Source organism: Mycteria americana, chromosome 1, assembly GCF_035582795.1.
Source record: "Mycteria americana isolate JAX WOST 10 ecotype Jacksonville Zoo and Gardens chromosome 1, USCA_MyAme_1.0, whole genome shotgun sequence".
Lineage (NCBI taxonomy): Eukaryota > Metazoa > Chordata > Aves > Ciconiiformes > Ciconiidae > Mycteria > Mycteria americana.
Window position 1 is genome coordinate 67,087,877 of NC_134365.1, and position 12,524 is coordinate 67,100,400.

Here is a 12,524-nt window from a genome sequence, read left to right on the forward strand (position 1 = left end):
TCATGTCAAACATTTACTAATCTAAACTTAGCTACAGTGGTTATTCTCCCCCATGATTGTGTGTTTCACTGGATAGCAAGTTATTTCAAGTTAGCTGAAATTTGTGCATCGATGACAAAAGTATTCCTGGTTTAAATTAAATAAGGTGAACTAGAAGACCTTTGTAAACTATCAGCCATAATGATAATCTGGGAATTTTTCAGTTGCTGCCTTCAGTAGGCTTTTTTCCATCGTTTCCCCACAATTTCTTTCAGTGCAGGCAGTAACGGTAGCATTTTACGTATTTTTAGTTCAATTCCAGACAACAGGTTGTTTGCCAAGCATTAATAGCCACTAGCAGCCTGTCCACACCATTACTTAGGCAACCATACAAGAACTAACAACGTAGCATTGCACAAGGGCAAGTGCAAACATAGGTAAGGCTGTACAGATATAGGTATAGTTATACTATTAACTTGTAAGAGCGTGTAAGTCCTGCCACCTGAACTACCAGTCAGTTCCAGACTTTATTTCCGGGATAATTAATTTTGTGTATTATCTGTTTATTTAATAACAGGATTGGTACAGCATGGATTCTTAAAGACTTGCATTAAGGATTACAAATCAAGTGCATTTCTTGGCACTCAGACATTACCAAAATGAAAATTTTTGTGACACTTAAACAAAAAAAGTCATAACATTTCAAAAAACAAATTAACACTGTGGAATTTTCACATGACATTACAGAGCCAGTTATCACTTGCAGGACTTTCTTAAGTAAATGGAATTCATTGGCTGTATGCAGCATTTCAAAACTTTCCAAGTCAGAATATATCTTCACAAGAGACTGTTGACTGAACTTTGGGAGTTAAAGCCTAGGCACCAGTTCACGCATGGACGGCTCCACCTTGCTGAAAACATACTTCTTAGATGTCAGATGTAAAAGGGAGAGAGGCATCAATGACTTCCAACCAGAAATGTAATGATTTTGACAGCACTACTAAAAGCTCTCACTGTTCACCAAAACTGATTTCAAAAGCAGCTGGCACTTCGACTTCACTACAGTCGCAGTTCTTAGATCGGAGAACTACCATCCCTGGATCCAAAGCACGAAGTTAAAATTACTTCCTCTGTATTCATGACATGTCATGCATACATCATGACACTTCAGGCTGTTTAAAACTACAGCGTATATCTCTGTGTTCTGCACAAATTATTTCAAAGCACGCATAACAGTACCCAAAAGTTGCCTCTCAGACTTAACTCCTTGTGCTTATATTGGTGCCAAACCGAAGATTACCGTGAGAAAAATACATCCTGAAACAGACCTTCTTGGAAACGGAGGTCCTAACAGTTTTTAAATTTTCAGTCTTCAGCAGCTTACAAAAACAATTCCATTTCTGCTAACCGATGAAATGGGGAAGGAGCTGACTATGGTAATAAAAACATCACTGTATGGGCCCAATATCATAAAAGCAAGCCATGGGTGTTAACAGCAGTGTCCTATTTTTCATGCAAGTTGTGTTAAAGATATAAAATATGATCAACACCATAGTAAACATTTTTACTTTATACAAAAAAGTGAATCTGCTTGAAAAGTACATGCAAGTGTGCTGGCTGGAGTTTAAATAAATTTTTATTCATAAAAATTAAAATGTTTATTTTTTAAAGGCTAGTGTGATTGATATTTATCTGTACGAATTATAATCAGAATAACTCATCAACTTAATTTCCAACCTAAAACTCCCTAATATTAGGATTGTCCTTTAAAAAAAGGAAAAAAAAAAGCTACTTACAGCACAGCAAAATTTCCTCAAAAGTAACTGTAATCTCTGGTATAAATATTCCAATTCCACAGACTTTCTTTCATACTGTCACACATTCCAAAATTTGGTAGAAGTTGTGGGGATCCCCTTCTCCCTGGCCAACTTAATCTGTTTTTAAAAGAAACACTTACTATCCCGTAACAGTTTTGAAATCGGTTTTATTTTTCAATTCTGCCAGAACAAATTTACTATCAGATGGTCCAGGGGCTTGGTCCCAGGGGGGAGAAAGGGGAAGGTGTTCTTGTACCTGATTATATTCCCCAACATTTATACACAAACTCCAGTGCACATGAATAACTTTGCACCCACTTTTTCGTAGGCTGTTGTTGTCGCAAGCTCCAGGCTAATTCTTCCTACATGATACTCCATTAACTGAAGTTTTGTCTGCAGTTTTAACCTTTGGGGAAAAAAAATGGGGACACACATACATAGTAATACGGTAGACATCTCTACTGTGCTATAAAATTGATACCTCCATCTGTCAGTGCATGCAATATATTCATGAAAGAAAATACTCGGTGCTTTCTTCTCTTCACAGTATTTAAACTTCTATTGTAAAAGCAGCTTAAAACTATGCCACAAGACTACACCGTCCATCTTAACCACAGGCAACCTGTTTAGCAAGTCAGGCACTGGAACTTTAATCTTTTTTCCCCTAGTTCAAATAAGACTGTCACTGAGACAGTAGACTTGGTCTGCTTTAATTTGCACCAGAAAGCTGGTAAGGAAACATTTAGAGCCATTTATTATGTGGATTAAATACGACTTATTTTGCAAAATACAGCATATTTTTCTGTTTGCAAATCAAACCAACTGTCTTTACATGAGCAGATTTACACAGTTGCAGTACACAGATAAGAGTTCATAAATAAAAGTTCTACTCCGTATACCATGCCTAGCAATTTTCAAGTCAATGTAACCGCCAATGCATATAAATAGTGTGGCTGGTACAGTCTTCACCAAAGATGTGTCTCGCGGATCTCTGCAATGATCTGACTGGCTCGCTGCAGGGCCTGCACACAGAGACAGAAAAGCCGAAGTTACTTAGTTTTTCTGAAGAGATTTCTCAAAGAGATAACAGCAGCAGTCTAGGAAGTATGATGTTAAAAATCAAATTAAAGCCAATCATTTTTGTTATTAAATGAGTGGTAACTACCTGCAACAACATTGATTAACAACTCTGAAGCCTTTCATCTGCAAGAGATGAGGCAAGTGGAAAATACTACAAAGCAAACGGTCATGGTAAAATTTAGAATAGGTGTCATTAAATCATTTCTCTAGAGAGAAGAATTAAAAATTGATTGAAAACTGACCTCCCAGTTAGAAGCAAAAAGAGCTCATTGTCATTGTTTTGAGCAACTTTTACGTACTCAGTGTTCCCAATAACACCTATGTTTGTCTTAACATTTTGTATTTATAAATCAATTGTCAACAAGGGCAGAGTTTTTCACCACACACAGTTTTAATGCTTTAAACCCTCCTCAAAATAAAAGGGAAACTGTACCTATTTTATATCACTTTTAGCATTCTGATGCATTCATGATACAGTCTAGCCTGCTAAACTTTGCAAATTTAAAAGCTCGGAATACCAACTAATACTAACATTATTTAAAGTATTACTCCAATTTGGGCAAATCTGAGCTATGAGTTTGGCCCTATAAAGTTTACAGTTTAAAAGACTTGTTAACAGACAGTTCCCCTCACTCAACTGTTGATCGTATAATAGCAAAGATTAAACTTGCTGCAGGTGGTCTTGGACAAGCAGTATCTCAGGGTATCCAATCTCTCAAACACGCACTGTCTGACCACACTGCGTATGAGAGAAGCACCTCTTGCTACTTCTTCAGGGAGCTGAACTGGCAGAGGGACTCTTTTCTATGCAGTTCAATCCAAAGCAGCGTATTTCTGCTGCAGCTGTAGCAGACTCTGATACACCACATAACTGAACAATGAAGAAATGAAGAGTTCTGTAACACAGACATGTCACAAATGCACTATCATACAGATGTACACAGGGATCGTCATAAGTGAGTCCCAGTGTTCCCACTGTTCATATTATGGGGTACTGTCTAGATACACCAGCCAGTAGGCTCTGGGTGAAGCATGCACATGAACGGCACTTAAACCACTGTAAGCTTAATCCCCCAAAAGAGAACTGCTGAACACAATAAAGTTAAATAAAAGCAAATTATTAAAACCAAATGTGTAATTGAAAATAACACCAGATAGGAGCTTCTCCCTTACGCCCAAAATATAGTTTAAGTCACCTCTTCCCAACTACTCAATCTACGTAACACTGTCTGGTCACATACTGCTTTTAATTCCTCTAGCAGAGAGAAGTAATACACTGGCATACTCCTAAAAAGCAGCAAAGAAAAAAGGAAGGCAAGTCTTCCAAAAAAATCTCACATTTATATGGTTTCAATTTAATTAACTACTCCCATGAGCTACTGATCTTTTTAATACCTTTAGCATGTCAGCTGCCTCTTTTCTGCGCTGTGCCATGTCCTCCGATTCCGTCAGAAGGTCATCCAACAACAAGGATTTATACAGCTGGCCTACCAGCTCACTCTGAAGAGTGTCTTTCACGTGGTTTACCAGAAAATGCATCACTGCCTTTGGCACACTGCAAGCACATAAAGATTGTTTCTTCAGAAAGAATTATTCAAAACCACGTCTGTTCTAGACTGAAGAATGCACAGTGTTAGCAAGTGGCTATACACAACCTTGGCTCAAACTACATGGAATTTGCCATAAATAAAAACTCTCTCTCTCAAGTAAATGCAGTATCTTGTGCAATTTAAGAGCTGTTGAATTTCTTCCAAATAGGATAGCTGCATTGTAAAGAACATGAATATATATAGTGTAAAAAATAAAGTAAGAATAAATTACTTCGCTCACTAGAGACCAACCTGAGTCTCCACTGTGCTAGGCATGACAAAAAGCTAAGTATTTCAATCCTAGAATCAGTTTTCATGTGTCAATGAGAAAGGAAAGAGGCAAAGAAAGAATTGATATATCCAATCTTACTTAGCAGATTAACTGAAAACAGGATCACTGTTCAAACACTGAGCCACATTAACTCTGATATCAGAAAGCATAACGTGAGGGCAATTTAAAACTGCAAATGGAGTTTAAGTGTGAAAAATATATTTGTTTGGAATGGAGGCAGGCAGCAACCAATGAAAATCAAGAACAATCCATCAGAAAGACACTACAGAATCTGTAGAGCAACATTTTCAGCTCTATGTCAGGCTAAAACACCTGAAAGAAACCACTGTCTTAGCTCTGATTTCCATGCCACTAAGCTTCCTGAAAAAAATTCCAAGTAAAGAACCTGATTTTCTTTAGCACTTAGGATATGCGTAGCAGTACTCTTCTGAAAAAGTGGGCGAAAATATTTACATAAGTAGACAAAAATCAAATCATTATGTTTACACAGTATCAAAATCTGGGGATATCAACACAGGATCAGAAATGGAATTAGTGCACCTCAGGTTATTTCAGAGTGACAGTAACTAACAATAAAAATACTGATGGTCATTCCCAACTGAGAAATACAACATGTTAGTTTAAGACAACCTTGGTGGTGTAATTCTTAGCAGCAGTATTTTGCAACTAGAGTCGACTGGGAGTTGACAGGTACAAATATAATGCTGCATCCCAAAGCACGAGGCAGGGCTGAACAGAAATACCACAAGAAGGGGGAGGTTCCCCAGTTGGAACTTTTGTTCAAAACTGTGTTATACCAGAGCGCTTTCCCCTCAGGCCACACAAGTTGCCTCCAAAATAGAGGATCCACAGCAACTGTTAGCCCCAACCAAAAAACTCCAGCAGGTACAGCATGCGAAGGCACTTTGAAAATGGAGATTCTTTTAGTTAATAACATCACCCGGAGCATGAGGCTTAAGAATATGCAGAGCTCTGATCTGAATACTATAATTGCCAAAGCTGAGAACCAAATGACTCACTAAGTCAGTGAGTACATCAGTACTGACTCACTAAGTAGTGACCACATCACTCTTCTCATGTGCCCATAGCTTTAAATCTAAATCAAGGTAGATCAAGAGGTTTTGCTCATTCTCAGGGTGCTGCAGAATTAACTTGACAAGGACCATGCAAGTCTAAACAGCGAGACCCAAGATCAACAAAGACCTATCAACACAAGTGAGATTTTGGAATCATATTCCCAAGTTTGGCTGGGAATCTTCCCACTACATTCTGCTGCTTTATGTTTCCTTATTAGCCAGTTGTGGGAAGACTTCTGGGAAATCATGATGAGACTGTATAGATCTATTAGTACTCAAGTAATTCAATTTACATTCTCCTTTCAAGCCAATACATTGCAAGTTCTACCAAAAGAAGCCTAGAATATTTTGGAAGTCACCTGGCTAAGAGTGAAAGCAACCCAAAACTCGGGTTCAAAGCTGTGTGGGTACAGATACCATCCAAACCATCCAAGTAAAAGCCTGAATTAGTTCTGCAAGTATGATAATGGGACGGACACGAGTACCATCTTCGAGAGGTCTTTCCTAAAAATATTTCTGAATTAGGTGAGGATTTCCTAATACATCAAATTTATAATGCTTGAGATATGCATACAATAACAACAACCAAAAAATGCTATTTACTGCAAAGAATGTGAAGGATTTGTTTAGAGTACAGAAGGAGGTAACACTACTAGTACTAACACTGCAGTAAAATTAAGATAAACAAAGCAATTCCCTGCCATGAAATACTAACAATTATACTGAGGAGAACATTAGTTTACTGGATAGAATAAAACTTTTATGACCTCACTAATCTGCTCTAAACCCTGGTTTCCAGATTCCCCTATTTCTCCCCAAATTTCCCATATATATATATGAATATATATAAAAAGTTAGGTCTTTCCACAAAGACTTAAGCAAAGCGAAGTTTTACACCATTCTTCATTACCAAAAAAAGTATGACAATTTTTAAGCAAAACTTGAAAGGCATTTTCCATAGTTGCATACAGCACAAACATCACTTTTATGCTATTTCCATGCTTATAGTTAAGTACTAGAAAATTTAGCCGCAGTAGTTCCTATTCGACCGTCCTGTTTGAAATAACAGCATGGCAAAGCCAAGTTATGTCAGGGCTACGCAGCACCTAGAGCTCATTCCAGTTATTTGCTGCAAATCATCCATCTGAATTGCAGTATCCTCCAGAAAAGCAGGCACCTCCTAAATCATTAAACCTTTTACTTGATATAATACAGAACTCAAACCATTAGAGAAAACTGAGTGCTTCTTCAGGCTTCTTAATTCTGTGAAGGGTCAAATTTTACTGCTGCTGTGCCTTCTAAAATAACCCCATATTTTCTCTCTGCTTACAAACGTAGGAACATGATAAAATAACACGATTATATACATGACTCTGAAAATATCACATTTGTATGGCTTAAACATTTCTAGGAAGTTTTGTTTTACCTGTCCTGAATGTTCTTCCTGACAATAAGGAAATAAGATTTAATAAGTCGTTCAATCACTTCACAATCTCGTTGCTCACGGGCAGAAAGTTTGCGTGCAACAGGTACAGGCTATGTAAAAAAAAAGAAAAACCTCAGTTTACCAGTTCTGCTCATTTGCATAAGTAAATAAAACTCAAACTATGGAGTCTAAAATAAACTATTTCTCTTTTAGTCTGATAGTTCGATAGATGTAACCTGTCTTGCAACAAACCTCTAATTCTTCAGAAATAAAGTTAAAGTTAGAGACATGTCAAAATCCAGATCCGTGAAACAAAGGTCAGAGGGCACCACGACTAAATTTTTTTTAAAAGCTCACCAAAGGAACTAAGGTCTCCAAACACTTAAAGGATCTCCATTTTTAACTTAAGTGGTTTTTGCCTTTAATGATTCTTTTCCTCTAATGTAAAAATGCCAACTTCAGCAAAAAAGAGCAAGAATTTGAGTCAAGACATGAGCTAAGATTTGTTTCTGTACAAAGACGAATCTGGACAAGGAGTTCACTTGCACAGGAATTTGTGAAAGGAAGCCAGTTATCCCAAATCATAGGCTGAAACTGGGGGGGAGAGAAGATGAAGGACTGGGCAAGCAGGAAAGCAGAAGAGACTGGCTGGAGCTCCCTGTCCTTATAGTGGTAACTATTTACAAAAGATATATATTAGAAGCAAAGTTACAAGATCTGGAATTCATTTGTTTTCTTTCCTCAGCCTGAACTACGAAGAGGAGGTATTTGTCTTTCATGACTCACCACATCTAATAGGTTTACAGCATGTCCTTTTTGAGGACTAGCAGGTAGGGCTGCAGCTGGCTTGGATTTTTCCTCTGCCGATACCTCTTCTGCTTTTGAGGGTTTCAGCATTCCTCTCCAGTTGCCTGTTCCAGGCTCCTGAGATGTATCTCCCGCTCCAGGAGCAGCCTGCACAAACAGCACAATGAAGAAACATTGGAGAGTTAGAACTTGGGCATTGCAAAGCAATATCTGATCAAATCTACTATTACTGAGCTATAGGTAAGACTCACTAAAAATGAGATTTTCGTATGTATATTCCCTTCATTCTATTCTTCACATTCCCCACCTTTGTTCTCCCTTTGCTGCTTACAGCTGACACAAAGTACCAGTGAAATGAAAGTTTTAAAAACTTGTATTCTTCCTAATAACGGTATGAAAATACCTCACATAGAGAAGCTCCCCAGCATTTTAAGGGTCTACAAATCACTTCTGAAATATGGAATGGTCTTCCTAAATAATTTGGCTTTTACCATACATCCTTGGAGCAATACAACCTATACTATCAGGATCATCCTAAAAGTATGTTTTGAAGACCACCACAGCTCTTGGAAGACTTGAATTTAAATTCTTTGGTATTATATTTAAATATAAACTGAAGTTTTTTACAGTAACAGCTAAAAAAATACGCACATTTATGTTTCCGGGTACCAGAGCTACGAACATATTTGTGCTGCCAGACCTCAATTTACAGAAGACTTTTTTTGTACCAAATCAAAACAAAACAAAAATCTCTATCCTCTGGAAGTGAAGATCAGAGTTTCTGGGAAATTCCAGACAAAGAGTGACTCGCTGATCTCCTGAGAAAAGGACATAACACCCAACTCTTAAACATTAGAAATCACTGGACAAAAGGAATATTAGTAGATGGTATCCACCACATGTTAAATTAGTATTAAGAAAAAAAAAGTTTACTTTGATGTGGAACAGTGGTAATTTTTATTTTGTACTTTTCCATAAGCCTAGTATCCGTTCTATTTACTACTGTGCTTTAAAATCTATTGCTGTTTGAAAAACATCCAAGGTCATTCAAGGCTCTGAACTACTACTACTACTTATGTCTTGTTTCACATATAGGAAGAAATAAGCTAAATTTATCTATTGTGTTTACAATTAAAACACCAAAGGCTGATCTTGAGTGTAAAAAAAAAAAAGTGAGAAGCAAAGCATGGCAAGTAGAATACAAACAGTTGCATACTAGGAGAAAACTCAGCTAAACTGTACACAACAGAAATTTTATTAAAATTGCACAACTGTTCAGAGGCGCTTTAAAAAATACACTATAAGAATTCAAATCAACCTCTGCTAATGAGAGAACCATTGATGAGGAAAGCTCCATTACATTATTTCTGATTGCAAGACAGCTATTCAAAATGGCAAAAATCCCTATGCCACTCTCATTCAGGATTACTGTGGAGCCTGCTCTATCTCCAAAGTAGTTTCAGAAACAAAGCTACATTATTTCACAAGAAAAAGAGCGTTGAGTATGTACCACCTAATAAAGCACAGGTTTTGTGGGAAATAAAAATTAAAACAAATTTGGCAGCTTCCTACAACTTCCTAAATCACAACAGTACCCTCACAGTAGCTCTTTAATGTTTACAGCATATCATAACTTTTAAAACTCTGATGAAAATCATAGTTAAAATTCTACTACTGACTAGATTTTACCTACTTTGTTCAGGACAGAAATGGCAGCTTTGCACTAGAAGCTGAATGTGCATATGCAATGAAGCAGAAAGCCTGAGTCCTCTTGGTACTCCTTGTACACAAACTTGTGACTACCCATCTTTTCTGACTCCAAGTGAAAGCAATTAGCAAAAAAGTCTTTACAGTAACGACCTGTTGTTTTAACATGAGAGACAGCACATCTAAAGTGTAAAAAACCACTGCAGAACACATTTCACGAATGTAAGTAAACCAGGGATTGAACGATTGTGTGAAACAACAAAAAGGAGGTTCAGTATGAACAAAGCCTATAAAGATTCCCTGAAGGAAGCAGGAAACTCACATTTTTAGCTTATCCTCCTTCTTTGTCAATACATTAAAGACATGCAGTTTAACAACCATGCTAAACACTTTTGATTACAATACTGTTGCACCAAACAATCTATTGACCACAGTTTGAGGCAAATTATGCTGCATACTTGCACCACAATATATTGCAATGAAGAGTTCAAACAGAAAGCAGTGACTTTGCCACCTAATAGCACATCTTTACCTGCCACTGCACATACTAAAATCAGTAATGCCAAGTAGTCTATACTCTGTAGGGCATACTGTGTCAGTGACAGAACACTAAATACAAACTGCTTTCCGTACTATCTGCGGTGCACCACAACAGAAACGTGCATGCAGTGCTTATAGGAAAAATTAAGACAGACCTTGCCATCAGCCTCAGCAGAAGCAGCAGTAACAGTCTCCTGGGAAGCAGGTGTCAATGCACCTGGAGCTTTAGTAGACTAAGGAAGGTAAAAAATGCAGGGAGGGGGGGAAAAAAAAAATTCAACTGAAGACCACCAAATCTACCTAGCAAATTTCATACACATTTACCTACTAGCATCTTTAAAAATCCAGAAAAGAAAATATTTTGAATTTGCAAGCAAAACAGTAATATAAGCAGAAAAAAAGAAAAAAAAGCATCTCCAAAACAGTTAAGAGACTTTTGGCTTATCTGGCCTTCAATTTCATTTCAGCTCCTGCACTGATGAGATAAATCTGAAGTCAATAAAAAGAAGGATCAAAGAACACCGAAAGCAATCTCTAGATAGCTACCTTAAATTCCCAGTTCATCCATCAGCTGGCTTCTACTGATTAAAGGCAGTAATATTAGATCCATTCTGGGACTTTGTCTCACTTTTTAAGCTAACAAACTTAATGAACCAATTTCTATCAGCTGTAGTAACTCCTGTTACAACCTGTGAGGAGCTTAAACTATATTCTGTATATTTGGATTCTAAATACTTCACATAATATTAAATATGTAACTGTCTAAAATTCCAGCTGATTGTCAGACCAGTCATTTCTACAGCCAGGCAATGTTTTCCATGACACTTGGTTCTTCCACCCATGTACTTACTTGTCATTGAACTAATCCCAAAACCTGGTAAAACTAAGCAAGCTCCAGAGACAGAATACATGACTGGATTACGATGATCAACTGAAAACGGCACCTTCACCATCTTCTCCCAAAGAAAGCAAGACTGCAATAAATTGCAGTTTTAAGAGTGACTTAAAAAAAAAAAAAAAAAAAAACCAAACCACCAACCACCAAGTCACTATGTTGGCACACTGAATATTTTAAATTACTTGTTTATCTTTTGAAATCAGAGTGTCTCAGCCATAAATTTAAGCATGCATGTTCTGACTCCATCTTTAACATCTGCAGGCATTTTAAGCCTTACCTCAGATGACATTCAAGTAATGAATGTAATATTAATGTAAACTTATAGGCAAGTCTTCAGAAATTTGCCATTTAAAACCTGCCAAAAATCGCATCTTTGGAAGAAGAAAATAACATTCCACTTCTGTCTTATGAAACTGAAAGAAAAGAGTCAATACCTGGAAGCTCCCAAGACTGTTACTAGAGCAGCATATAAAAGTTTCCAATACTTAGATTGGATCAAAGGAGAATGCATTAAACTTTAAATGAATAAATAAATAAAAATCAACATTTAGTTACCTTGTCTCGTGGCACAGCAGAAGGCAATTCCCGGGCTAACCTGTTACGCCTTTGTTCCTTTAAAAACAATACAGCAAGACTTCAATTACGTATTACTCTGTATCATCACATACGCAAGATTCATATTTTACAGATGACTTACATTTAGAGACAAACACTAGTAATTTCATCTCATCCAGTGTCATGTAGTGGTACTATGATCCTATGAAGACCTCAATTATTTGGATAAAACTACTCTGATTACCTGGTCAAAAGTAAATTCTCAATATAAAAACTTTTGCAAAACTTTTTGCAACACACTCCATAGTCAAAACTAGAGCCTTTATAAAACAAGATCAAAGCTACACAGTTTGGCTCAGCATAGATACCCTACAGCCCTCATTAAGCTTTAAATCTTCAAAGTAATCTAAAGGGATTTGATTCTGTGGTCAGCAGGGTTAACTATGATTAGCCCAAAAGGAAGAAGGAGGAGGCAGAATTCACTTTATAGCAAAACAGAATTTGAAGTAATCAGCACAAACAAAGATCTGATTTTTCTTGAAATTAAGAATTGATTGTCCAGTGAATAAGGGTAAGATGTTTTACGTGCTTTGTTTCTTCAAAAATTTCAATGTCCTGTTCAGGAAAATGTTGGGAAAGAACTAGTTTAAGTAACATACGATAATGCAATAATCTCATATGTTCAACTTCAGAGTCCTAATTTTTGTACTCATGGCAGTTTGCACACACATTGTTTCTGAACTAGATTCAAGAGCAGT

At 37.0% G+C, this 12,524-nt stretch overlaps 1 protein-coding gene across 4 annotated transcripts in view; it reads right to left on the minus strand.

The window, feature by feature from the left end:
- Positions 1-1,946: 1,946 nt before the first annotated feature.
- Positions 1,947-12,524, minus strand: part of DNM1L (dynamin 1 like) — a 39,877-nt gene continuing 29,299 nt past the window's right edge. For 2 of the 4 annotated variants that reach the window (XM_075503700.1, XM_075503701.1), the window contains 6 exons: positions 11,767-11,823; positions 10,469-10,546; positions 8,046-8,213; positions 7,260-7,369; positions 4,272-4,431; positions 1,947-2,818 (listed from right to left, as the gene is read on the minus strand). In XM_075503700.1, coding sequence (XP_075359815.1) covers positions 2,762-2,818; positions 4,272-4,431; positions 7,260-7,369; positions 8,046-8,213; positions 10,469-10,546; positions 11,767-11,823 — 630 coding nt within the window. In that variant the 3' untranslated portion in view covers positions 1,947-2,761. The remainder of the gene's footprint in view (positions 2,819-4,271; positions 4,432-7,259; positions 7,370-8,045; positions 8,214-10,468; positions 10,547-11,766; positions 11,824-12,524) is intronic. The other 2 variants (XM_075503711.1, XM_075503720.1) reach the window with 1 other exon arrangement.